Source organism: Oncorhynchus mykiss, chromosome 17 (assembly GCF_057628025.1).
Source record: "Oncorhynchus mykiss isolate SJ-2025 chromosome 17, ASM5762802v1, whole genome shotgun sequence".
NCBI lineage: Eukaryota > Metazoa > Chordata > Actinopteri > Salmoniformes > Salmonidae > Oncorhynchus > Oncorhynchus mykiss.
Window position 1 is genome coordinate 18684565 of NC_143038.1, and position 26166 is coordinate 18710730.

At 44.9% G+C, this 26166-nt stretch overlaps 4 protein-coding genes across 4 annotated transcripts; 3 read left to right on the top strand and 1 right to left on the bottom strand.

Moving 5' to 3' along the window:
• The first annotated feature begins 659 nt into the window (after window positions 1-659).
• On the top strand, window positions 660-1227 carry LOC110493922 (histone H3). Its single transcript, XM_021568521.3, is given in 3 exon segments — window positions 660-822; window positions 825-1112; window positions 1115-1227. Coding segments are annotated over 3 exon segments (549 nt in total). The 5' UTR covers window positions 660-674.
• Window positions 1228-5260: 4033 nt separating this feature from the next.
• On the top strand, window positions 5261-5595 carry LOC118940437 (histone H4-like). Its single transcript, XM_036949922.2, has one exon. The coding sequence runs from the start codon at window positions 5261-5263 to the stop codon at window positions 5570-5572; it is 312 nt and encodes a 103-aa protein (XP_036805817.2). The 3' UTR covers window positions 5573-5595.
• A 915-nt stretch (window positions 5596-6510) lies between these two features.
• Window positions 6511-6967, top strand: LOC118956083 (histone H2B). Its single transcript, XM_036974154.2, has one exon. The coding sequence runs from the start codon at window positions 6764-6766 to the stop codon at window positions 6965-6967; it is 204 nt and encodes a 67-aa protein (XP_036830049.2). The 5' UTR covers window positions 6511-6763.
• A 10468-nt stretch (window positions 6968-17435) lies between these two features.
• LOC149975850 (uncharacterized) lies at window positions 17436-18233 on the bottom strand. Its single transcript, XM_090205011.1, has one exon. It carries the CDS (start codon window positions 18228-18230, stop codon window positions 17544-17546), a length of 687 nt encoding a protein of 228 aa, XP_090061137.1. The 5' UTR covers window positions 18231-18233; the 3' UTR covers window positions 17436-17543.
• Between the last annotated feature and the right edge of the window lie 7933 nt (window positions 18234-26166).

A 26166-nucleotide genomic window follows, 5' to 3' on the forward strand; every position in this document is an offset into this window, starting at 1 on the left:
AACGTTGCAAGATTGAATCCCCGAGCTGGCAAGGTAAAAATCTGTAATTCTGCCCCTGAACAAGGCAGTTAACTCACTGTTCCTAGGCCCTCATTGAAAATAAGAATTGGCCGCAGTGCTCGAGTACCTGACTGCTGAGATCCTGGAGTTGGCCGGAAACGCTGCCCGTGACAACAAGAAGACTCGTATCATCCCCCGTCACCTGCAGCTGGCAGTCCGTAACGACGAGGAGCTGAACAAACTGCTTGGCGGCGTGACCATCGCTCAGGGTGGTGTTCTGCCCAACATCCAGGCAGTGCTGCTCCCCAAGAAGACTGAGAAGGCCATCAAAGCCAAGTAAAATCGCTGGTGCGGCTGCAACTTGACTACTCAACCCCCAAAGGCTATTTTAAGAGCCAACCACCTAGCTCAACAAAAGCGCAAAGTGTCCTTTCTATGCGTGGCCAATTATTTGGCGTGTTTGTTAGATACACACACACACATATACACGGCACCGTATCAAGTGCCCACATGAGGCCTAAATGAAGGATAACAACTACTAGGCTAGAATGAGAGAGCAATATTGCGCGTAAAGTGTAACGTTGCTCGCGGCCCTAACAAAAGACCCAAGCGCGCCTCGGCGAGGGTGGGGGTTGCATTTTGGGGCGGCACGGAGAGGCCGAGACTCCCGTCCAATGGGCGGCGGAGGAGGCCTCCGCAACGGGTCAATCAGGGCGGTGCGGAGATGGTGACCAATCAGCAGACGCCGCTGCCGGCTTTATAAACTTCAAATAGGCGTTTGGAGGCTATACTCCGACTGTGAAAGAAGGAAGCTAGCTAGCGCTAAGCCAGAACCAAGCAAACCGCTCGCAAATCTACCGGTGGCAAAGCACCCAGGAAGCAGCTCGCAACCAAGGCTGCGCGCAAAAGCGCCCCGGTCACCGGCGGCGTGAAGAAGCCTCACCGTTATAGGCCCGGCACCGTGGCTCTTAGAGAGATCCGTCGTTACCAGAAGTCCACTGAGCTGCTGATCCGCAAACTGCCTTTCCAGCGCCTGGTGCGAGAAATTGCCCAGGACTTTAAGACCGACCTGCGCTTCCAGAGTTCCGCAGTGATGACCCTGCAGGAGGCAAGCGCCTGGTCGGCCTGTTCGAGGACACCAACCTGTGCGCCATCCACGCCAAGAGGGTGACCATCATGCCCAAGGACATCCAGCTGGCCCGTCGTATTCGCGGAGAGCGCACATAAACGATGACCTGATCTCCAAAATCCCCCAAAGGCTCTTTTAAGAGCCACCTCCATATTTCAGTCAAAAAGGCACAATTGTTCCATTTCTACACGCCCCTTTCCCACCGTGTACGTTGTAGACGAACACGTAGCGTTCCCTGCTCTCGAGTCACTACAGACTGTGGTTCGATTCCAGGCTGTATCACCACCGGCCGTGATTGTAAATTAGAGTTGTTTCTTAACTGACCTGAGTCGTTTCAATAACGCTCTATATGTGATTAGATGTATGCCTAGAGTAGAAGAGGGGAAAAATACACTAGCAGTAATGCGTGATAGTAATGATGTGGGGCAAAAAGTGGCAAAAATGGTCACTATGTAGCTAAGGACAACTGACTTTGAAAGTCCCATGTTGCAGTGCTGCTGATGAGAGGGGAAAGGTTTACCGTGGAGCACGGAGGCCATCTAGTGGTTAAACACGGGTACTGTCAGCGTGTGAGCACGTCATAGTATTTGATCTTCGGCCCAGCGTTTCCGAAACTCGGTCCTCGGGTCCCCAAGTGGGGCACGTTGTTTTTTCGATTCCAATGGCTCTTGGAATGTAACATGCTAGAGTCTGTCTATTCCTTTGTGAAAATGGCCATTCAATGATTTCTGGGCCATGTGACATTCCTCGATGGCCCCAAAAATCCATGTTTTGATCCGATCATTACAACGTTAGCTGTGTGCACCCCATAATTCATGCGACTGACTAAGCTATTGAAAGTAAAATGATATGTGGGATGAATTCAGTGTGCGATTGAATATTCCAATGCCATAGCCATTGTTAGTCCTTTAGACTAGATCCGAGATCCCTTAAGAGAAAAGGTATCAGGACAGCAGGAATCAATAGATGTAATCGTCAAGTCAAGGGCTTGCAAAACAGCTGTTACGAAACAGGACACAAGCAGCCGGGATGATTGCCCTATTAGTAGTTGACCAATTACAGAATAGCAATCACCAATGCAGGCAGGTACGTGGTGATTGCTGCATTGGCTTCGTAAATAGGCTTCATAAGGAACTAAATGGCTCAGCACATGACACCTTCACAGTGCAGAATATTTGATACTACTGACTCCCGTTGAGTAGAGTCGTGTGTCTTTGGCGTGATTTGAAGTCGACTTCTGATGTGGGATTTAGTTCATTTTTCAAAGAAGATTTGCTGAGGAATCGAAACCCCTTGACCAAATGATACGACAAAGTAAAGGCCCTAAATACAGGCTGCCAGTTAAATGCAGCAATGACACGGCTAAAGTGTGTCATTGCAGGACAAAAGAGCAGGAATTGTCTGCTGTTGCGTCTTCACTCATGAGACAGGTAATAGCGGAGCTCCGTGGTGCTGAAAAGGACAGCGCCCCTGGCCATTTGCCAAGGCCTATTTCCCGTTGGAGGGATTTTTGACATGCTATAGGCACAGTTCAGTACACCCCTCATCCAACAGACCCCCTCCTGTAATTGGTCCCAGAATCATCCACTTGATTCCCGATTGTCGGGGTGCATTGGTGTAAAATGTGGTCGTCGAGATTAAGTTCTATAGGCTACATGGGGTAATGGCATCTGTACCTTTTTTTGGAGCTACCTACACCAGTAGGGGAGCTTACAGATAAAGAGTGAACTAGGCTAGAGAGAAAAGTAGCATTCCGTTTTTCATAAAGTAGGTCAATGTAACTTACTCTCTTTTGATACTTGAGAAACAGATTCACATGACGTCCAAATCTGCAAGAGCCAAAACCAGCAGAAAATCAGCAGGTGAAGAAAAGGGTTAAGTGAATATGATTTAAGAGCAGTCAAATGAAGTAATAGTGACATAGATTGTAAGAAATGAAATGTATGTGAACATGTGAACATTGCATTGTGGCTTTAGAAGAGCATGTATTTGTAGATGAATGACAGATTAGGTTTGGTGACAAAGTAACTGTATAATTTGAGGTACTCTACATGAGCATGTGTTTGCCTATTTGATGATCTGTTGTAGTTAATGTTTGATTTTGAGCACATACTTGTTGTGACAATTGCATCAGGTTGAGGGAGAAATGGTCTGTGTGGCCATTGTTAGTGGCACTTCGCTTTATCTTGGCCAGGTCTCAATTGTAAATGAGAACTTGTTCTCAACTTGCCTACCTGGTTAAATAAAGGTGAAATAAAAATGTGTCTATTTGATTAGGATTAGGATTTTTCCTCTATGTGTCGCACTTCCATTTCCACTTTATGTCCCCGTTAGGGAGCTGTCATTTATGCTGCAGGCTAATTACTACCAATGTCATTGTGGTCCAAGTTCAACTCCTAGCCTATAGGGTGTGGTAACAGGCCCTCTGTTATTTGTTGTTGTACTCTGCATGTGAAGTATCTGCACTGTAGCCTATAGAGGAACTAAGCCCTTGATAATAGGGGAACGCAAGCTGTTGAACACAAACTCCCAGTCCTATGATGTTGCTCTGTGAAGGAGGTTAGCTTTTCAGCGTTCAATTCCTGGCAGCCTTCTTCTCCCTGGTTGATTCGTGAATGTGAGTGATTCGAGAATGTTTGGCTTGGGTATCCAAGGTGTTTGAGATTGTTGAGGACCAGTGTTCCGAGGGGCTGACTGTGACATCATAAAGCGGAATGTAGTTAGCGTGCTGTTTGAGGGATTCCAAATCAGTCCGTTGCAGCCTTCCAGGCAGTGCAGTTGTGCTTCAAGTGTGCTCTCTGTGTGATGACTTGTTGTGCCTACACGGAGTACAGCTACGAACGGACGTGGCATTTGGGGTAAGCCTAAGCCTTTTCGTAAGCTTAACCTATTTCTTCTAACTTGCTATGACAAAGTGCTTTGATGACACTAGCTGCATCCCAGCTAGTTGAACACTTGTCAGTCGTTCTCCTAAAAGGCAACCTCTGTTGCTCGATGTACTAAACCGAGGGCCGGCAGCCACTAAGTACATGTAAGAGACAATTATGGCAACAATAAGTTGTAAGATGATACCTAGTCACATCTGAGATGTGAATAAACTGCACCGATTGGTCAATCGCCAGTATGTGCCCTTGGGCCTCATTTGTCCCCTTTGAAATTACCTGTTGACCTGTTGAGATCATTCAATGCAACATCTGAGGCTCTCTGGCCTATAAAGGATCCACCTCATACCACTATTTCCGTAATATAAGGCTATGTTATTGTTTTTTGAAAAAAGTACCATACAATATTTGCACATCCATCCCTATCATCCACATCCCTATCACCTCTGTACGCATAGGAAAATGATCCCTTTATTGTGTGTGTGTTGGGTGGGTGTCTGAGGAATGTTTTACTGCGTTTCAGCTTGCAGAGGTATCACCACCCTTCCCATGGCCACCTGGATCCTGTCTAGGGAAGAAAAAGAAGAATGACGTTATTACATGGCCTTCAAGAGCTACGTGACTGCTGAGGTGACATTACGGACCCCTTATAGGGTTTGTGGCATTCCTTGTGTATTTGTTTCCCGTATGTTCCACTTCGTTTCTCCTTTGTACTTGTGACACTATTTGAGGTTTTAACGCCTATCTCTATTAGGTGTGACTGGCAACTGCAGTGGGTTGAATCCTACTAGTTCAGTGTTTCCCAACTCCAGGCAGGGGTAGAGTAGCCATTTTTTGTGGTAGCCCTGGAGAGGCACAGCTGATTGAAAGAGTTGAATCAGGTGCAACAACAACAACAAGTAGAACAACACCAATCAATGTGAAGAGTGGGACATCACAGTTGGGCCTTGTGTTCAACATAGCTCAGTATTTGAGTGTGTTTCCCGCGCATGTAAGTAGCTTTGATTTCTTCTTCCTCCATAGTTCCCTAGAACGAACGCCCTCCGCTTTGCAGCAGAGGCCAGGCAAAAGCGCGCGCTTTCTGTGCCACTGGCTTCAATCAGGTCCACCAAACGCAGATAATAAGAGCACCAAGCACCTGTTTCTTATGGACAGAAAAGAGCAGAGGCTCTGAGCTGTCCGATCAGGTCCATTGTCTACTTGTAAAATTACGTCATTCATTCACTTGAACTCAGCTAGCGAACACACGATGTCTGGAAGAGGTAAAGGCGGCAAGGGACTCGGAAAAGGAGGCGCCAAGCGTCACCGTAAGGTTCTCCGCGATAACATCCAGGGAATCACCAAGCCCGCCATTCGCCGCCTGGCTCGCCGTGGCGGCGTGAAGCGTATCTCCGGGCTGATCTACGAGGAGACCCGCGGTGTCCTGAAGGTGTTCCTTGAGAACGTGATCCGTGACGCCGTCACCGACACCGAGCACGCCAAGAGGAAGACCGTTACGGCCATGGACGTGGTCTACGCTCTGAAACGCCAGGGACGCACCCTGTACGGTTTCGGCGGTTAAACACACTCTTCTCGGAATGTCAACATCCCGACTTGAACCCAAAGGCTCTTTTAAGAGCCACCCACATCCGCTTCAAAAGGGTCAAATCCATTATCGTAGGAAACCATGAGCCACTCTTGAGTGGACAGGGAGGGAGTATTCGTGACAGCAGGCTATGTTCAGTGCAGGCTTTGCGTACAGACGTATTAAACCACGAGCCACTCTTGAGTGGACAGGGAGGGAGTGTTCATGACAGGAGGCTATGTTCAGTGCAGACTTTGCGTACAGTCGTATTACTGAGGCACCACGGCTGGGAAATCCCCACCAAGTACCAAAAAGGGGGGCCTTATTTCTGGCCATTGTAGGACTTTTTTGGAAACACACCATTCCCCACAAGTGACAGAGCATAGGCTATGGTCTTTGTTAGGGAAGCAAGCCTCTGAGTGGAAGGCTCTTATGCGCGCTCAGTTTGTTAGTGTTCAAATACTGGAGAGTTCAGACCAAATCACGGACGCTGGACAGAGTGGATTTCAGTTGTAACAAAAGACAGTTTTAATGAGTCAGAGATATCTTGTCCCGCAGTTTTACGTGCACGGACCTAGTTCACATAACTCGGCAAGGAGCCAGGTGAAAAAGAGAGCCTATACAACGGTTACATTCATTTTTATACATAGAATAAAGTAGGTGGAGTCTTGTCGTTTCGGTCTTCTTGACTGGTCGGAGGGTTGGAGGAGGGCCTTGCTCTAGCCAGAGCAGAAGCCCCATTGGTGCACAGCAGAGCCTTATCCTGAGCATCCGACCAATAGAGGGGGTCAGTCTTGTGGCTGGGTGTATGTGTTCTTACGACGGAATGTCTTTGTTTATATGAGCTATGTGTGTGAATACTTATATAACAAGCTCCACTGGGCAAATGGCAGGGGCGCCTATGAGAAAGCAGGGGTGTGTCCACGGCCGGCTAATTAGCTTAGCTTCGTCTTCATAAGAGGGAAAGGGCTCTCCACCCCCTCATTAGTTTGTGAGAAGCAACGAGACATCAGCATCATGCCCGAGCCAGCAAAGTCCACGCCCAAGAAGGGCTCCAAGAAAGCCGTCACCAAGACCGCAGGGAAAGGCGGCAAGAAACGCTGAAAGTCGAGGAAGGAGAGCTACGCCATTTACGTGTACAAAGTCCTGAAGCAGGTCCACCCCGATACCGGCATCTCCTCCAAGGCCATGGGAATCATGAACTCGTTCGTGAACGACATCTTCGAGCGTATCGCCGGAGAGTCGTCTCGCCTGGCTCACTACAACAAGCGTTCCACCATCACCTCCAGGGAGATCCAGACCGCAGTGCGCCTGCTGCTCCCCGGAGAGCTGGCCAAGCACGCAGTGTCCGAGGGCACCAAGGCCGTGACCAAGTACACCAGCTCCAAGTAAACAGCCCATTTGGAGTGCTGTAGTAACCCAAAGGCTCTTTTAAGAGCCACCCACCCTGTCAGTGAAAAAAGCAAATCCATGTGTGTGTGTGGAGGACATGTCAAAAAGGGGGGAGAGGGAATAAATGATGCTGACATGAACAGGGTAGGAATGTGTGCATGGCAGTATAACACAGTGAGTGGGATTCCACTCGTGCTCCGATGACTGGAGCCTGTGTAACAGTATAACTTTAGGCCGAACCAGGGACCCTCTGCACACATCATCAACAACAGTCTCAGAGCAAGTGACGTCACCGATTGAAACTAGCCGTTTCACATCCCTTACACCTGTACAAGAGGGAGGAGGAGAAGAAGAGGCTCCAAATATCTCTCTCTCACGTCAGATTAATTCACTTGAACTCAGCTAGCGAACACACGATGTCTGGAAGAGTTAAAGGCGGCAAGGGACTCGGAAAAGGAGGCGCCATCTGAGACAGGAGGAGAGGGAGAATTCTACGCGTTCTAAAAGAGCAAGCCCTTTTAAGGGTAATTCCTGGCTTTCTTAGGCAGAAATCGACTTCTCTCATTCCGGTATCAACACGCTGTCGGGTTTCCTTCGTGCTGTAAGAGCGAGCGACTACCAACGCGTGTCGAGCTGTCGCAACTGTGCCCAGACAACCCTGCACTCTCCAAGGTAAAAATGTGTGTTTGATTTAAGGCGTTCCAGTTTTTTCTAAAACTAATTGTATCACTGGTAACCTAGTCCTGTCACGAAGTTCTCTGTTGTAGCACCAGAGAAACGCATTTCTAACCGCATATTTTTTTAGCCTGTTTTGTCGTTTCCTGCTCATGCAGTAGTATTTTAGCTTATAACAAACATACCATTGGTTTTCTATCACGCTGCACTGCACCTCCTCCCCCCTCATCCTAACAAACAAATCTACATTGCTTGAGCCCATTTGTTCTGTGTCTGGCCGCCATTTTAGCTTGAGGGAGTATTTTATAACTAACCACTGGTACTATCCCAGTATTAGAAAGTGTTTGTACTCCAAAATAATAACTTAAAAAGCTGAACCTACCATAAGCCTGACTACAAAACCAACAATGGCTACTGCACCCCCAATCACAAGCGAACAGAGAAAATTGATATGGACCAAAGCTTTTGATGGGAAATCAGGCATGACTAGGACACCATCTGTGGAGGAAAAACCTCATCAAGCCAAAAAGGATCCCCGCCTATCCAAGTATGTCAAGTCCCAAGCAGGCAAGAAAAATACACTGTCACTGGACTGTTATGCCACTCCTGCACAGCAAGAAATGATAATACTCTCTTTTTGCACTAACTCCCCCGAACCCACCCCTGAAGAACCTAGCAAACCAATGAATGCTACCAGGCCACCCAAGGAGTGTATTGAACCAAACAAGGACACCATCTCAATCTCTCCACCAAGCATCACCACCGGAGAAGAAATACCACATACCAAGGACAAAACGGACCCTATAGCGCTCCATGAAGTACTAGTCCAGCTCCAATATCTTGCCAGTGAACTCAGCAAACATACCCAATCAACCCCTCTTGCCCCCTTTGCTCTCCAACTACAAGATACCCTCATGGAAATGGGCACGGCGCTTGTACACAGTGAAAGCACAGCAACTAACCCTCCACAAGCTCAACCTCTATCCCCACCTCAAGATACCTATTCTGATATTGTCACCCATAATATGGGAAGATATGGGATGCTGTACAGTAGCCACCCACAAAAACAGGCCAGAAGGGAAAGCACAACCGACAAGCAGAAACTGTCTCCTGTGGTAATTGACTTCTTGAACAGTGATGCCCTCCCACCTACTTCAAACAAAGACATCTACAAAGAAATCCTACGCAATAAACCTAATATCCAGCTGCAAAAGCTCATCCAGATGAGAAGAGGTGGAATCCTTGTATTTGTCAAGGATATCCACTCCATGAACTCCCTCCTCTCCCCCTGGCCCACAGGGGCCTTCAACGGAACAACGATTAAGTGCAGGTTGGCACAGAGAGGAAACCAAACCACCCAAGACAACAAACCCACCAAACAGCTTATCATCAAGGGCATCCAAAAGGAAACCACCAGCGACGAAATCCAGCAAGAACTGGAGAGGCAGCGCATTACAACCACTAAAGTGTACAGGATCGTCAGCCGAGCCACACAGCAACCGACCACTTTCATCCGTATTCACCTCAGCAACCCGGACGACGCGCCTGGCCTACTGCTAGAGGGATTCTACATGAACTACTTCCACTTCAGGGTGGAAAAAGCACGGCCACCCCCCGCCATTATCAAACAGTGCTACAAATGTCAAGAATTCAACCACGTCTTCACAGACTGCAAAAACCAGATCAAATGTCTGCGATGTGCTGAAAACCACCACCATAAAGAGTGCCCCAAAGAGAAAAATGATGCCAGCTGTGCCGACTGTGGCGGCGCCCACTCATCGGTCTCCAGACAATGCCCCACCTATCTAGCCCTCACCACCACCAAGCCCACCAGGACTACTACCACCATCAGCACAGCCACTACCAACCATCTCGCAACACCAAGCCTCTCGGGCTCCCAGCCTCTCACCAGCACCACTCACCTGCAGGAGGATCTGAAAGGAATATGCAGAGATGAAGAAATGGTAAAGAGAGTTATGGATAGCATAAGGAAACACAGAGATGGCCCCTCCTCTTAAGGCTGTAGAAGGCGATTCCAAGTTAAATACACTCCAAACCAAATGGCTACTCCAATAAATGTTCTACATATCAACATCAGAGGGTTAAGGAAAAACGAGCAGGAGCTGAAGCAACTTCTTCTAGAAAAGCAAACCAGCATTGCCTCTATCAACGAAACCTTCCTAAGTACTAATGTAAGATTCCATATTCCTGGTTTTAACATTCTAAGGAAGGATCGACTAGAGGGATGCAGAGGGGGTGTGGCACTGCTTTTAAAAGAAGGAATAGAGTACTCTGAAGCCGTTTTCAACCTCACCAAAGAAGAACTCAACAACAATGAGTACACTGTAGCGAAAATACTCCTAAATGCACAAACAACTCTTCTGGTAGCCACCATATACTGTCCACCCGCAACAACACCCTCCGAAAAATTGATCGCCACCCTCGCAGACAACAACTGCCACACCATCATAATGGGAGATTTTAATGCCAAACACATCGACTTCAACTGTAATACTACAAACACATTGGGAAGAGTACTAAGGGATATCCTCGACAGCACAAACCTGGCCATCCTCAACACCAACGAGCCCACACACATCCATTCTGCAAACTCCACGGCAGACATCCTTGATCTTGTCCTCTGCTCCCCAGACTTGGCTGCTAAGCTTCTTAGCTTCTCTGTCAGCCACGACGTGGGAAGTGACCACCTTCCTGTCCTTGTCTCCTTCTCTCTCCAACTCCAACAAGCACCTGAAAAGCAAAAATACAACTACAAGAAAGCAGACTGGGAAAAATACAGAAATTGCATTACAGACAAGATAACAAATATTTCAGTAACAACGCAGAACCCCAAAGATCTGGACCAGCTGGCGGAGTGAATAGGGAGTATCCTCATCCAGGCCCGGGAAGAGACCATCCCACTTACCACCACCAGACCACCACAACAACTCCCACCACATATCCTCAGTCTCATCAAGCAGAAAAGAAAGATCCGGAGAGACTTTATTAGAACAAGAGCACCCAACCTGAAAACAGAAGTTAATCGGTTGCAAAATCACATCAGACACCAACTCACCCTCCACAAACAGAAACAGTGGACTGCCTTCTATCACCAGCTAGATACAGACACCAACCCCCGGACCTTCTGGCAAAAAAATCAAAACAATCAACGGAGACAAAACCAATAACATCATACCTGTGCTAAAGTCTCAAAACCAACTCATCGAAGACAACAAAACAAAAGCAACATTATTCAGAAACCACCTACAAAATGTTCATTCTTGTCCCGACGACCCTCTCTTTGACAAAGACTGGAAAACCATTGTCGACAGAGAAATGCAGAAAACAGTGTACACCTCAAATCCGACACCAGTAGACCATCCCCTCACCCGCTCTGTGAGCATTGAAGAAATCAAGACCCACCTGAAAAAAACAAAAAACAAAGCACCAGGGGAAGACAACATTGACAGCACACTCATCAAACAAGCACCTGACGAATACCTGCACCTTCTTTCCAACCTCTTCACAGCATGTCTCACGGAAGGCTACTTTCCCCTACCCTGGAAATCTGCAGTTGTCACAATGATCCACAAACCTGGCAAAGACCCATACAACGTCACAAGCTACAGACCAATCAGCCTCCTCAGTCATGTCGGGAAGCTGTTTGAGCGAGTACTCACCCAAAGACTGAGCGGCCACACCGAGGAAATGGGCCTCCTTGGAATCCACCAAGCTGGCTTCAGGAAAGCAAGATCAACCACCGATAACATTCTAAGACTGTCAGAGGACATCCTTCGGAACATCAAGAAAAAAGAACTTACCCTGGCGGTTTTCTTTGACATAGAGAAAGCATTTGACAAGATGTGGCACAATGGACTGTGTTACCGGCTCGCAGATTCCAATCTCAAACTACCGCTCTCCATCAGAAACATCATCACCAGCTTTCTCCACAACCGTACAATTAAAGTGAAGGTCTCCACAGCAATATCCTCACCTTTCACCCCGGAGGCAGGTGTCCCACAGGGGGCAGTTCTAAGCCCGCTACTTTTTCTACTCTACATATCAGATATCTACTACCCTCCACCCACCGTAGGTCAAGTCTCACAGTTTGCCGATGACCTCTGCTACTGGTCCAGCTCCAAATGTCCTCAACTTGCTGCAAAAAAACTCCAGAAGTCTATTGAAATGATCGAGTCGTGGTCCAACATGTGGCGAGTAAAATTGAACCCACAAAAGACCCAATGTGTCCTCTTCACAAAAAGCACAGGGAAAAGAACCAGGAAGTTCATCTGAATTGGATACCTCAGATTGGCATCTGTAAAACCATTTTGGTTGTATATCTGGCAACATTCTTATGAGCCTCCTAATGAAACTCCTTTTACTCAATTAGTTAAAAAGGAGAAATGAAAACTGTGATTAATGAACATTAAAAACAAGATATTTAATAAATATTATATGAATTACATACATTTTATTTTTGTAGCAAAAAGAAAGGTCAATTTGACGACGCAATGCAGTGAATTCCATAGGAAATACATACGGGTCATATTTGACCCTACATTTGAAAACTTGGGGTAGTGATGCAAAAACTATTTTTACTTAAAAAATAAGAAATTAAAAAACAAAACTAGGATGTTAGAACATTAAAGACACATTATTTAAGGATTTCCTGGAATATTAGATGATGACATTTGGGGGAGTGGTTTGGGGGAGTGGAACCCTGGTGTAGGGGATAATTAGACCCTCCGATATCCTCTTAGACCAAGCGAGCAAGGCTGGAGGCTTCAGAGCGAAGTGCCATCCCGACAAGCACTGCTATATGTTTAGAGTTTGCGCAATTTAATTCAAAGGAATGGAGAGGCATGCCACGTGTATGTGTTTATCTCTGATTTCCAAACTTGACACTTGTAACAGATAAAATACCTTCCAAATGAACTGTTTAACTGTTATAACACACTCCATTACCCACAAGAGCCTGACCCTTGACCTGGAGTCTGTCTTCTTTGTTCCACAGGGCACTACATTAGTGACATCTTGAATGCCAGTGGAAACTGGTTCTGCTGTAATGACAGCCAAGTGTCAATGTCCAATGAAGCCACTGTGCTGAGGACCAGAGGCCGGAGTGCTTACCTGCTTTTCTATATGTTCAGGTACTGCTTACTCTCTTCATCTATATTCTTGTGTTGCTATATATGTGTACTGTATGTACAGTAAGTGGTTCCTTTCACCCTTCAGGGCAGGAGAGCATTAGGCCCCAGCACACAGGGCTTAACAGGGCCACCAGCACCAGCCTCAACAGGGGCAGCACCTGGACCAGCCTCCACACACCAAGCTCAGCCTCAAAAGGCTCAGCCCAGACTCAACAGGGGTTGTACCAGGCCTAGACTAAATACCATCAGCCCAGCTTCAACAAGGGTAGTCCCAGGCCCAGCCTCAACAATCTTAGACCTTCCTCAACAGGGGCAGCACCAGGCCCAGCTTTAACACCCCCAGCCCTGCCTCAACAGGGGCAGCACCAAGCCCAGGTTCAACACTCCCTGCCCAGCCTCAACAAGGAGGGTGGGGGTGTTATGATCACTACTGGCTGTAAGTGAACAAGTAATGCGCGTTTGGGGCAATACTGGATGTATCCAAGGCTCAGCCAGTCGTTCACATAACAACAGGATGTAGCACGTGACTGAAGAGAGAAGAGACAATCAATAGGCTCTGTGCATTATACCGCCTCCAACGTTCTAATTTACTTCATACAGGGTTGATGACTCTTCCTGCAGCAATTTCTGCTATTATTTTTATCATTAGCTTGATAGCTGTTGTTGATGCATTTCTGACTGAAATAGTTTGCAATGGCTACGTTTAAATTACAGCCCCGCGAATGAGGTGCTAATGAGAGTGACTTTGTTGAAGGAAAAATTGGGGAGCGACAATTCCTAAAAATAGATTTTGTTCCTACAGTCTTCTCATGGAACTGGCACAATGAAAAGATACCTGGTGTTTGAGAAAGAAGACTGAAACCTCCTGCTCCGACTGAGGAGGATGAAGAACAAGGTGCGCTGCCTATGGACTGTGCCACCTCTGATCAGGTCCAGGCACATGATTACTGTGCAGCCCCTGAACCCGCAGCCCTGGACACGGCCCTAATGGCAAATCATGAGCACGTAAGAGAAATTGAGGAGCTTCGAGCCAAGCTGGAGAAACTGACCGCCCAAAACGGCTTTGGTGCAATTTTCTGGTTCTGACGAGGATATGCGTTTTTACACAAGGTACAGTAGCGATTTATTGTTATCCAGCATTACTATTGTTTTATTTACTATGAATTATTATTATTATCCCAAAGTCCATCTTACCTTTAAGAACGTGTTCATTGTTATTTAAAACTAGGCTAGCGTATCTTAGCATAAGTAGGCACATTGAATGCACAGTTGAAGTCGGAAGTTTACATACACCTTAGCCAAATACATTTAAACTCAGTTTTTCACAATTCCTGACATTTAATCCTAGTAAAAATTCCCAGTCTTAGGTCAGTTAGGATCATCACTTTATTTGAAGAATGTCAAATGTCAGAATAATAGGAGAGAGATAATTATGTATTTAAGCTTTTATTTATTTAATCAAATTTTCAGTTGGTCAGAAGTTTACATACACTCAATTAGTATTTGGCTGCATTGCCTTTAAATGATTTAACTTGGGTCAAACGTTTCAGGTAGCCTTCCACAACAAGTTGGGTGAATTTTGGCCCATTTCTGCTGACAGAGCTGGTGTAACTGAGTCAGTTTTGTTGGCCTCCTAGCTTGCACACACTTTTTCTGTTCTGCCCACAAATGTTCTATAGGATTAAGGTCAGGGCTTTGTGATTGCCACTCCAATACCTTGACGTTGTTGTCATTAAGCCATTTTGTCACAACTTTGGCAGTATGCTTGGGGTCATCAAGACCCATTTGCAACCAAGCTTTAACTTCTTGACTGATGTCTTGAGATGTTGCTTCAATATATCCACATCATTTTCCTTTCCTCATGATGCCATCTATTTTGTGAAGTGCACCAGTCCCTCCTGCATCAAAGCACTCCCACAACATGATGCTGCCACCCCCATGCTTCACGGTTGGGATGGTGTTCTTTGCCTTGCAAGCATCCCCCTTTTTCCTCCAAACATAACGATGGTCATTATGGCCAAACAGTTCTATTTTTGATTCATCAGACTAGAGGACATTTCTCCAAAAAGTACGATCTTTGTCCCCATGTGCGTTGCAAACTGTAGTCTGGCTTTTTTATGGCGGTTTTGGAGCAGTGGCATCTTCCTTGCTGAGCGACCTTTCAGGTTATGTCAATATAGGACTCGGTTTACTGTGTGTATAGATACTTTTGTAACTGTTTCCTCCAGCATCTTCACAAGGTCCTTTGCTGTTGTTCTGGGATTGATTTACACTTTTCACACCAAAGTACGTTCACAGAACGCGTTTCCTTCTTGAGCGGTATGACGGCTGTGTGGTCCCATGGTGTTTATACTTGCGTACTATTGTTTGTACAGATGAACGTGGTACCTTCAGGCATTTGGAAATTGCTCCCAAGGATGAACCAGACTTATGGAGGTCTACAATTGTTTTTCTGAGATCTTGGCTGATTTTCTTTTGATTTTCCCATGAAGTCAAGCAAAGAGGCACTGAGTTTGAAGGTAGGCCTTGAAATATTTCCACAGATACACCTCCAATTGACTCAAATGATGTCAATTAGCCTATCAGAAGCTTCTAAAGCCATGGAATAATTTTCTGGATTTTATCAAGCTGTTTAAAGGCACAGTCAACTTTGTGTATGTAAACTTCAGACCCACTGTAATTGTGATACAGTGAGTTATAAGTGAAATAATCTATCTGTAAACAACTGTTGGAAAAATGTATTGTGTCATGCACAAAGTAGATGTCCTAACCGACTTGCCAAAACTATAGTTTGTTAACAAGAAATTTGTGGAGTGGTTGAAAAACGAGTTTCAATGACTCCGACCTAAGTGTATGTAAACGTCCGACTTCAACTGTATATTGTCTTTACATTAGATTTCAGTTAACCCCCAAAAATGCTCCCAGGTCGTCGCTGCAAATAAGATTTGGTTCTTAGTCCACTTCCCAGGTTAAATAATGGAACATTTAAAACAAATTCACTGCTGTGATGATAGCTGCTATGAATTACAGTTGAATTGCAGTAACAAGTAAAACAGGCTACAATAGCAGCTTGGTCATGTCTAGTGCTACTTGATGCTTAGAGAAGATGGGCAATAATAGTAATGAGCTTTTTTGGTATTCAAATAGTCTGGGTCTGTCTTTAGATTTGCAATCTACATTCACCTGATGGCCTTCTGGCACTTGACTGAGCGGGCAGCAGAGACCAAGTTTATAAGTCACAAGCACCAATCCATCTGAAACAAGTGTTACTCGAAGAAAACCGGTAAGGGACAACTTCATTAAATACTTAGAATATTATTTGATCTTACTGTAATTTCAAAACATGATTTACTTTTTGTTATGGACCGAATGTAAGGACTATATTGTACTAAAACGTTTTTCTTTACGTTCGTTCAGACACTGCCATCAATCGACGAGTTCTACTTGTTTATGACTCATCTGTTGCTGGGTCTGAAGCAGAAGGATTTGGCCCATTGGTTCAGCATCCACCAATCGACAGTGAGCCGGATTATCATCTCTTGGGCCAACTTCCTCTGCTGTCTGCTTGGATCAGCACGGATATGGATCCCCAGGGAAACCATCAAAGCCCACCTGCCACCCGAGTTCAAGGACTATCCAGACACCCAGGTAGTGATCGACTGCACTGAACTCCGCTGCCAGAAAACATCTTCACTACTACTTCAGAGTGAGGTGTTTTCTTCCTACAAGTCACACTGTACCTTTAAGGGCATGTTGGGAATGTCACCATATGGAGCTGTCACTTTTATGTCATCGTTGTGTGCTGGATCTGTGAGTGACAAGGAGATCTTCAAGCAGTCTGGAATTATTTCCTTACTCCCCCCTGACATGGCCATTATGGTGGATAAGGGCTTTCTCGTAGATGACATTGTTCCATGCAAGGTCTACCGGCCAGCATTTCTGTCAAGACGCACACAGATGCCAGCGCATGAGGTTAGGGAGACCCAATCCATTGCCAGGCTGAGAGTACATGTTGAAAGAATGATCTGCAGAGTAAAGGAGCACAAGCTGTTTGACACAGTTATCCCCCTGACCATCTCAGGCAGCATCAACCAATTATTTGCCTGTTGGTCAACTATCAAAACGGACCTTTGGTCAGAGCATGGGCCAAGCCAGTGTAAATGTACACGTGTTTATTTGGTAGTAGCAAAATAATAATTTGTTTATCTACGACATGTATCAATCATTTGTGTTGTAGTGAATATCAGTTTGTGTGGAGCTTGTAATTGGCTTTTATTAGGCAATGAGTTTTGGGGTGGGGGAAAGAAATCAAGTAAACACAGAATAGCCAGAATGCAAGACTGAATACAATGTTAGAGATGTGTAATTGATTAACTGAACTGATGAACATTTGCTGAAATACATTATTTTAAACAAATATATTATACTGCAGTTTTCTTCACAAGAACATCAATAGTTATTTTTCATGAAACCACTAAACTTGGCACCCATGCAGGGGATCCATTCAGGTGCGAGAGACACTTCTGCAAGTAGTGGTAAAAATAAAAGTGTTCAACCTTCTCTCTTATAGTTTTTGAAACCTGTAGATCTTTAGATATCCTTTCAACTAGGATGTATTCCTGTGCACAGATGACAAAGTCACACCAGCTACAACCTGTGAGAAGAATTTGACCTTGCACCTGCCAGTAGTAAGCATGAAATCTCTTTAACTTCAGCTCTCCATTCTGTATCCTCAGGTAAAGGCAGTCAACCTAACTTGGTACATTTGGGCACTTGACCTCTAAGAGTCCAAAGTGTGGTCTCACACTGGGATCAAATATGATGCCATCTGGAGAGGATCCTAACCACGGAGCATCTGGGTGCACTACGAAGCCACATGGAAAGAAGTTAACATTCTTCAGTGTGCAGTACTCCTGTACTGCCACTGGCTCCATGGCTAGCCCCCTCTTCATCTCCACGGTCTGCACACCAGATCCCTTGAACATCCGCTCAGCTAGGCGGTCCGCTGAGGTCTCTCCCCGGACATGGCAAATCTCTCGGAAACGAGACGATGTTATTCTCATTTTCCTGAGCTGATGCCATTCCGGGCTGCTGCTCTGCTCCCTTGTAGCAAACTCGACTTTGTGTGACATCTCGTAGGTTGTCTCTAATGCCTTGACCTGGAACGGCCCCTGATGGCTAAGGACGTAAGCACACTGGGAAGACTGAAGCCTGTTGCCATCTAACGGAAGTATTAGTGGAGAAGGGGCATCGGCAATTTCACGGGTCTTTGGCTGTGGAAGTTGATAGGACAGCACACTGCCAGCTTGCACTGGCCCAAAGGCGGACTCAACCAGGGGCACATCAGCTGACATTTCCATTGTTGTCACAAGAGGGGCAGCAAGTGGAGAAAAGTTGGCATACGTTTCTGAGACGCGGAGAAGGTCCATGTCAGGCATATATCCATGGAGTGCTTTGTAGAGACAACTTCTGCAAAACATTTTAAACCTTAACATCAGGTTGGACAGATTACTATGACACAGACTCATAGTGGACACAGACTTTTCCAGAAACAGCACAAGCCCAAAAGTTGAAATAAAATGGATTAAAATATACAGATTTATAAATTTGAAAAAATCACAAGAAAATACCTTACCTTATTCCATCAGCACACGAGTTAGTAGGTTTACGGAACTATCCCATCAACCGGACCTGGCTTCACACCCTAATTAACAAGGATTTACTGTTACATAGGCTGAATACTTTTCAGGTGCATTTTTTTATGGATATTGATAGACTCACAAGTGTTCTTGGCTCGTGCCAACGCTGTTCTGTGTCTGTGCAGCTGTGGACTGGTGGTGCAGCAGGAATGTTTAGTTGAGAGTAGTGCGCTGTCTGGTAAAGAAGGGCCACCAGATGATTGCACACAGCACTTTCTGCAACACAGGAGCAGTGGCGTTGGACCACGATCCCTGGTACGGAGTGCTTTAACACCATCTGTGAAGATAAGTGTGATGAAAGACTGAAGTGAGAAACAAGATGTCACTCTTCTTTTCACTCTTCCTCATGGACCTGTGACAGGCAGCCCTCACGGTAATCTCCCCTGTCAATGTATTTTCGTTAGATAATGTTTAGAAGACATGAATAACAATTATTTTTAGCTAGCAAATATGGCTAGCAAGCATAACTTAACTTACACACGTTCTTAGGTAGATTCTGTCAACGTTGTATCATTTTACGAAGTAACTATCTAGCTAGCTACAGTTAATAGTTAAATTAGCTAGCTAATATGGTTGTCGCTAGCTAACGTTATATCTGTCACTGACTTGGTAACGTTATTCACCTACATACATATCTAAGTAGCTTCCTATATACATCTTCAACCCCTTTTAATTATTGCTAGCTGTAAAAAAAAAACTGCGACACAGTAGTAGTAATGTTATATCGTCGATAACAACTAGACTGACGCCGGTATGAAGTGTGTTTAGAACGTCCGATATAAGGGCATAAGGGCGATTTTCTAGTTGCAGAAAGACAGTAGGGTGCAAAGGCAGTTCGCCAGTTACAGCAGCGCGTCCGTTGAACGATAACGAAGAGGTAGGTGAGATCACGGAGACCGGGGTGAGAAGGTGATGAAGCGTACTTCATGAGCTGTAACCGAAAAACAACTGGCATTTGGAAAGTTTGAGGTGAGGGAGAAAGTTTGGTGAAACAAGTATTGTTAGCATTGTATCTTGCTATAGTACTGTAGCTGGATCGAATTCTCCGTTAGCTAGCCAGAGAAATGTTGAGCAACATTAGCAAACTTAGCTGATCAAATAATTGAGTTTATTGTTTGAAACTTAGCTGGCTAATAAAGCCAGACAGCTAGCTAACGTTACAACATCAAATGAGAACGTTAGTTCCCTAACCAATTCGCTATAGTATTAATTGGTAACAGTTATACGACTCCTTGCCGTTCCTCAAGTTATAACACGTTAGTTGCTTACTGGACCTTGACAATCTGTGTGAAATGTTAACTAGCTAACGAACTAACTACTATCTGTGAACTAATGTTTTCCCTCGACAGTATATGGTTAATAAAAATGAGGCGTTGCTTGTTAAACAAGTGGATTCAGGGATCAAGTGTAGCTGGAGCTGGGCCTGGCTTATGCTGGATGCCAATAGAGGTGAAAGAAACGCCATACACTTTCACTCTCAGTGGATAAAAAGAGGTATGCCAGGTGTACTCTCTGCCTGAAAGAGATCAATTATGCCAACAAAGGGTATCATGCTCTGCTGCACATTGTAGAACAGATGTCCACAGGCAGAAATTGTACAATGTTATTACGTGCAGTGTAGCCCAAAGATATGGCTTTTGTTGTGTTGAACTTGACAGTAACACTTTTGTGTGATTTTATTATTATTATTTTTTAGTCTGAAAGTTATTTTTGCACACATGCAGCCTTGTGCACTTGCTCGGTGTCTACTATAATAGATCAAAAATAAAATGCCTGTTTGTTTCATTCTATTTCTACTTTAACCCTAGGATGCATAGTAAACATGGCGCCCCAAGAATGCCTATGCAGGGTCAAAATGAACCGTTAATGTAATATCTGTGTTTTATTTATATGGGTCTAAAATATTATCAATTTTGTGGAACAATTATTTTGAGTGCTGATTTGGACCTTTTCAATAATTATTTTCTTGTTTTAAATGTTTTTAGTCACTCTTCAACATTTTGATACACATTTTAATGATAACATATGATGAAAATGCATAACAGCTATTGAAAATATTAGCATAATTTTAACATTCAACCCTTTTAGTGTGAGCAACAAAATAAAACCATCTTAAGCATGTTTTATAATATTTCAAAATTTTAAATCCAAAGTTCATCATCAATATAAACGACAACACTAACAATTGTGAATTTAGAAAACGTGAACACTAAAAGGAGCAAAGTGTGTGTGATGCTTACTTATGCTGTCTTAGTCCATGCATTTGTTACAAACCACAAGCATGTGACTGCTCTTTGCAGACGGATGTGTTGCACTGAGAACACCAGCAGCTGACTTTTCTATCCTTTGCGCTTGGGCAGAGCTGGCACCTCTTCCTCTTCTGGCCTTGGCTGCTCTGAGTGGTGGTGGTGGTGGTGGCTTGGTTCTCTTTCATCAACCCACATCTTTCCATTGCCTCAGTTCTTCTGTGGAGATGGGAGAACCTTCCAGAAGGACAACCATCTCTGCAGCAGTCCAACAATCAGGCCTTTATGGAAGGTAGAGTGGCCAGATGGAAGCCACTCCTCAGTAAAAGGCAGATGACAGCCCACTTGGAGTTTGCCAAAAGGCACCTAAAGGACTCCCAGACCATGAGAAACAAGTCTCTGATCTGATGAAACCAAGATTGAACTCTTTGGATGGAATGTCAAGCGTCACGTCTGGAGGAAAGCTCCTCATCCACTGTGGCGCAGTCGCTGGGGATGAACATTCCTCTACAGTTTTCTAGGAAAAGGTCCCACACATACCGCAAGGCTGCCAGGTGGTCCGTTGCCTCTCTGAACACTCTGTTCCTCTTGTCATCAAGCCTCGGGTAGCGACGGATATCCTCATATCTTCCGACCGACATGGTGGCCTTCAACATTGGATTCTGCAGTGGATCCAAAAGTAGCTCCTGTGTAGACATCCCACCTTTTTTCCATGCCAATAAAGGCCTTTAGTACCTCTTTTGTTGACCTCTTGCCACTCTGTCCCTTTTGCTGTTACTATTATCTGTCCTTCTAAATGTGTACTCTTTAGGACCTCCTCACTGCTGTTGTCACTAATCAACAGTTCTCAGGCAACTTTTGGTGACATAACTGTTGACCCTGGAACAGGCCCTGGGCAGCTCCTCAGGATGTTAAGGCTTTTGGTCCTGCCTTTAGTGGGGGGGTTCAGTCCAGTAAGACCCTTTTTTACTCAGTCTATTTGACTGGTTTTCACTCTCAGAGGAGTCCTCCACATCTGTAGAATCATCTAGGACAGCTGGACTACCAGGTGCAACTCCAATTTGACCCACAGGCACATACAGTTGAAGTCGGAAGTTTCCATACAATTACACGGAACCCAAACCGGCCGCGCAAGTGCGTGCGCCATCGTGCGCAAATTGATTTTGTCCCCCCACACCACACGCGATCACGACACGCAGGTTAAAATATCAAAGCAAACTCTGAACCAATTATATTATTTTGGGGGCGGAACGCTGTTTTTAGCGCCTTTTCTTGCCTGCATTTTCCAGTGACCCTGTTGAAATGTATTTTGATTCTTCTGATTTCACCGCGATTGAGGAGCGATAACATGGGTAAGTACATGATTGCATATTGTACAATAGTGATGCCAGGACAGGAGTTAATACATTCAATAAATGCAAATTGTTTTACACATTTAGGCACTTTCCTCTCAAAGACTCCATTATGCCAATAATATACATGATGGCAGGCTGATTACTGTAATTAGCCAGTCTCTTTCACCTTACAACCAAACCACTCTGGTATGAGATATAAACAATGCATTTACTGAATAAAAGCCCATGAAATAAGAAACTGTAATATTATACAACTAAAAAGAAACAATACTGTATGCTTTTCTAAACAGCATGGATTAACAGACACCACCTGCTAAACAGAAGTTGGTCGCCCTTGTATTATTGAGGCGCACAGGGAAGGAGGAGGAGGTTATGGGTGCATCCCATAAATGTGCTGAGAAGGGAGCATGGGCAATACTACCACCTTGTCCAGGAGCTGCTTTTGGACCCTGCCCGACATCACCGATACTTCCGGATGAGTGCAGAAGAGATGGAGACTCTTCTGTCTTTTGTTGGCCCAGACCTCACCAAGCAGACGACCAACTACAGGACCCCAGTAGAGCCTAAGCAAAGACTAGCTGTCACTCTAAGGTTAGTTATTGGAAAAGGTTGTATTGTGTAAGCAGGTGCATGGATGTAAAGAAACTCCAGCAAGCTTGTGATCATGATGCTCCACAGATGTAGGCCTGTGTTCCATTACATCTAGGAAGCAGATTACCAGTTATAGTGTCTTCATTATACTCAAGGTAAGTAAGACACACTGTTCTTTGTTTAGTCTTTTATTTATTATTACTCAAGGTGACATAAACAGTCACAACATGGCATGGTGCACCTGTTGTAGGTGACATGTAGTTTCATCAAGGCATGTTGCACCTGTTGTAGATGACATGAACAGTCTCATCAAGGCATGGTGCACCTGTTGTAGGTGACATGTAGTTTCATCAAGGCATGTTGCACCTGTTGTAGGTGACATGAACAGTCTCATCAAGGCATGGTGCACCTGTTGTAGGTGACATGTAGTTTCATCAAGGCATGTTGCACCTGTTGTAGGTGACATTAACAGTTACATCAAGGCATGGTGCACCTGTTGTAGGTGACATTAACAGTCTCATCATGGCATGGTGCACCTGTTGTAGGTGACATTAACAGTCTCATCATGGCATGGTGCACCTGTTGTAGGTGACATTAACGGTCACATCAGGGCATGTAAACAAATACGGCATATCTCTCCCAATAACAATATGAATAGCAAAAAAAAACAATAAAAAAAAAGTTAAATGCAAGGTGCAATGCATATATAACTGCAACAACAAAGTGCAAATAGTGCATACATAAATGTTTCCCTTTTTAAAACACTAAAACAACATGGGCCTAAGTATGCGCAGGGCTGGGTTCTGCCTTTTCGGAGATGATTATTAACGTGGCTGGGAGTCTCTGTCCTAGCTCTCTTGAGAGAATGTACTGAATGTACTGTCATCCCAGCTATATGTTGGAGACCTAGGTTCTGGTGAGTATTGATCCCTGGACTCATTGTACATGATTGGCTGCAGTCCACCTCTTCCGTGCGGAGTACTTGCGGGCCGTGGTGGTGGCAGTGGTGTTGCCTGCTGGTCATCCCAGTTATGTGTTGGAGACCTAGATCCTGGTGAGTAGGAGTATTGATGCCTGGGCTGGCCGTACATCATAGGCCGCAGTCCAGCTCTTCCATGTGGAGCATCAAAGAGCCATTGTGGTGGTGGTGGTAGCAGAGGTGTTGCATACTGGTCATCCCAGTTTACAATCAATGACAGTAATTGCACTTTCAGACGTCCCTTGTTTCTTCCTATTTTCTTCAGCTCTGGTACAAGGCTGAGCACAAATGCCTCCTCTGAGGTAACAGCAGAAGGGATTGGCTTCCTGACAAATGCAAGCAGCTCTTCATCCACATCTTGATAGTTGACTTTCTGTTTTCTTTTTCTTGGCTGCCAATCTTGAGCTGTGCCTGTAGTGGTTGGTCTTGACTGTTGTTCAGGCATCTGAAGCACAGGGTCATGGCTCAGGGACACCACGTCGTCTTCAGCGTCATCGGGTTCCAAAGGTTGTGGCTGAGGCGAATCAGCATTTTCAAGGCTGAGGTTTCCTCTTGAGCTGAAAAAAGGTCAACATTAATGAAAAGTTAAACGTGTTTTAGGTTAACTTCAGAAACCTCAGCTCAGGCTCAATTAATCCTATTTCTGAAATCTAGGCCATAATGTCTAATACTGCTGGTTTTCATCATTCCTCTGTAATAAGAGACTGATTCATAATCTATAGGCCTATATAATCACTCATTCAGAAATGGGATACCAGCTGACATGAACCAATCACGTAGTGACTTATCAGGTAGAAAATAAAGCCAGCAATACTGTAATTTGTTGAGATTTGAAATTCTGTGCAATAAATTCAAATGTATATTATAACTTACCTTCTTGGCTGGACCTAAGGTATCAAGAATGATAATATTTTCATGTATTTCCATTCTTTCTGATTTGTTTCCCAGAACCACTGGGCTGGGCCTTCTGTAGGTGCCTTACAAAAGTGACACGGAGGGACTTCCATCTGGTTTTGCACAATTCAACTTTTGTGAAGAGTAAAATACAATTGATTGTTATCCAATAACAAAACATTTATTTTGTCTTTTAAAAAAAATGTTTTAACCTTTTTTTAACCAGGTAAGCTAATTGAGAACAAGTTCTCATTTGCAACTGCGACCTGGCCAAGATAAAGCGTAGCAATTCGACACATACAAAACACAGAGTTACACATGGAATAAACAAAACATACAGTCAATAATACAGTAGAACAAAATAAAACAAAACGTCTATATACAGTGAGTGCAAATGAGGTAAGTTAATTAAGGAAATAAATAGGGCATGGTGGCGAAGTAATTACAATATAGCAATTAAACACTGGAATGGTAGATCGGCAGAAGATGAATGTGCAGGTAGAGATACTGGGGTGCAAAGGAGCAAAATAAATAAATAATTACCAGTATGGGGATGAGGTAGGTAGATAGATGGGCTGTTTACAGATAGGCTAAGTACAGGTGCAGTGATCTGTAAACTGCTCTGACAGCTGGTGCTTAAAGCTAGTGAGGGAGATGTGAGTCTCCAGCTTCAGAGATTTTTGCAATTTGTTCCAGTCATGGGCAGCAGAGAACTGGAAGGAAAGACGACCAAAGGAGGAATTGGCTTTGGGGGTGACCAGTGAGATATACCTGCTGGAGCGCGTGCTACGAGTGGGTGCTGCTATGGTGACCAGTGAGCTGAGATAAGGCGGGGCTTTACCTAGCAGAGACTTGTAGATAACCTGTAGCCAGTGGGTTTGTCGACGAGTATGAAGCGAGGGACAACCAACGAGAGCGTACAGGTCGCAATAGTGGGTAGTGTATGGGGCTTTGGTGACAAAACGGATGGCACTGTGATAGACTGCATCCAGTTTGTTGAGTAGAGTGTTGGAGGCTACATCACCGAAGTCGAGGATCGGTAGGATGGTCAGTTTTACGAGGGTATGTTTGGCAGCATGAGTGAAGGATGCTTTGTTGCGATATAGGAAGCCGATTCTAGATGTAATTTTGGATTGGAGATGCTTAATGTGAGGCTGGAAGGAGAGTTTACAGTCTAACCAGACACCCAGGTATTTTTAGTTGTCCACGTATTCTAAGTCAGAGCCGTCCAGAGTAGTGATGCTGGACGGGTGAGCAGGTACGGGCAGCGATCGATTGAAAAGCATGCATTTAGTTTTACTTGCGTTTAAGAGCAGTTGGAGGCCACGGAAGGAGAGTTGTAAGGCATTGAAGCTCATCTGGAGGTTAGTTAACACAGTGACCAAGGAGGGGTCAGAAGTATACAGAATGGTGTCGTCTGCGTAGAGGTGGATCAGAGAATCACCAGCAGCAAGAGCAACATCATTGATGTATACAGAAAAGAGAGTCGGCCCGAGAATTGAACCCTGTGGCACACCCATAGAGACTGTCAGAGGTCCAAACAACAGGCCCTCCGATTTGACACGCTGAACTCTATCAAAGAAGTAGTTGGTAAACCAGGCGAGGCAATC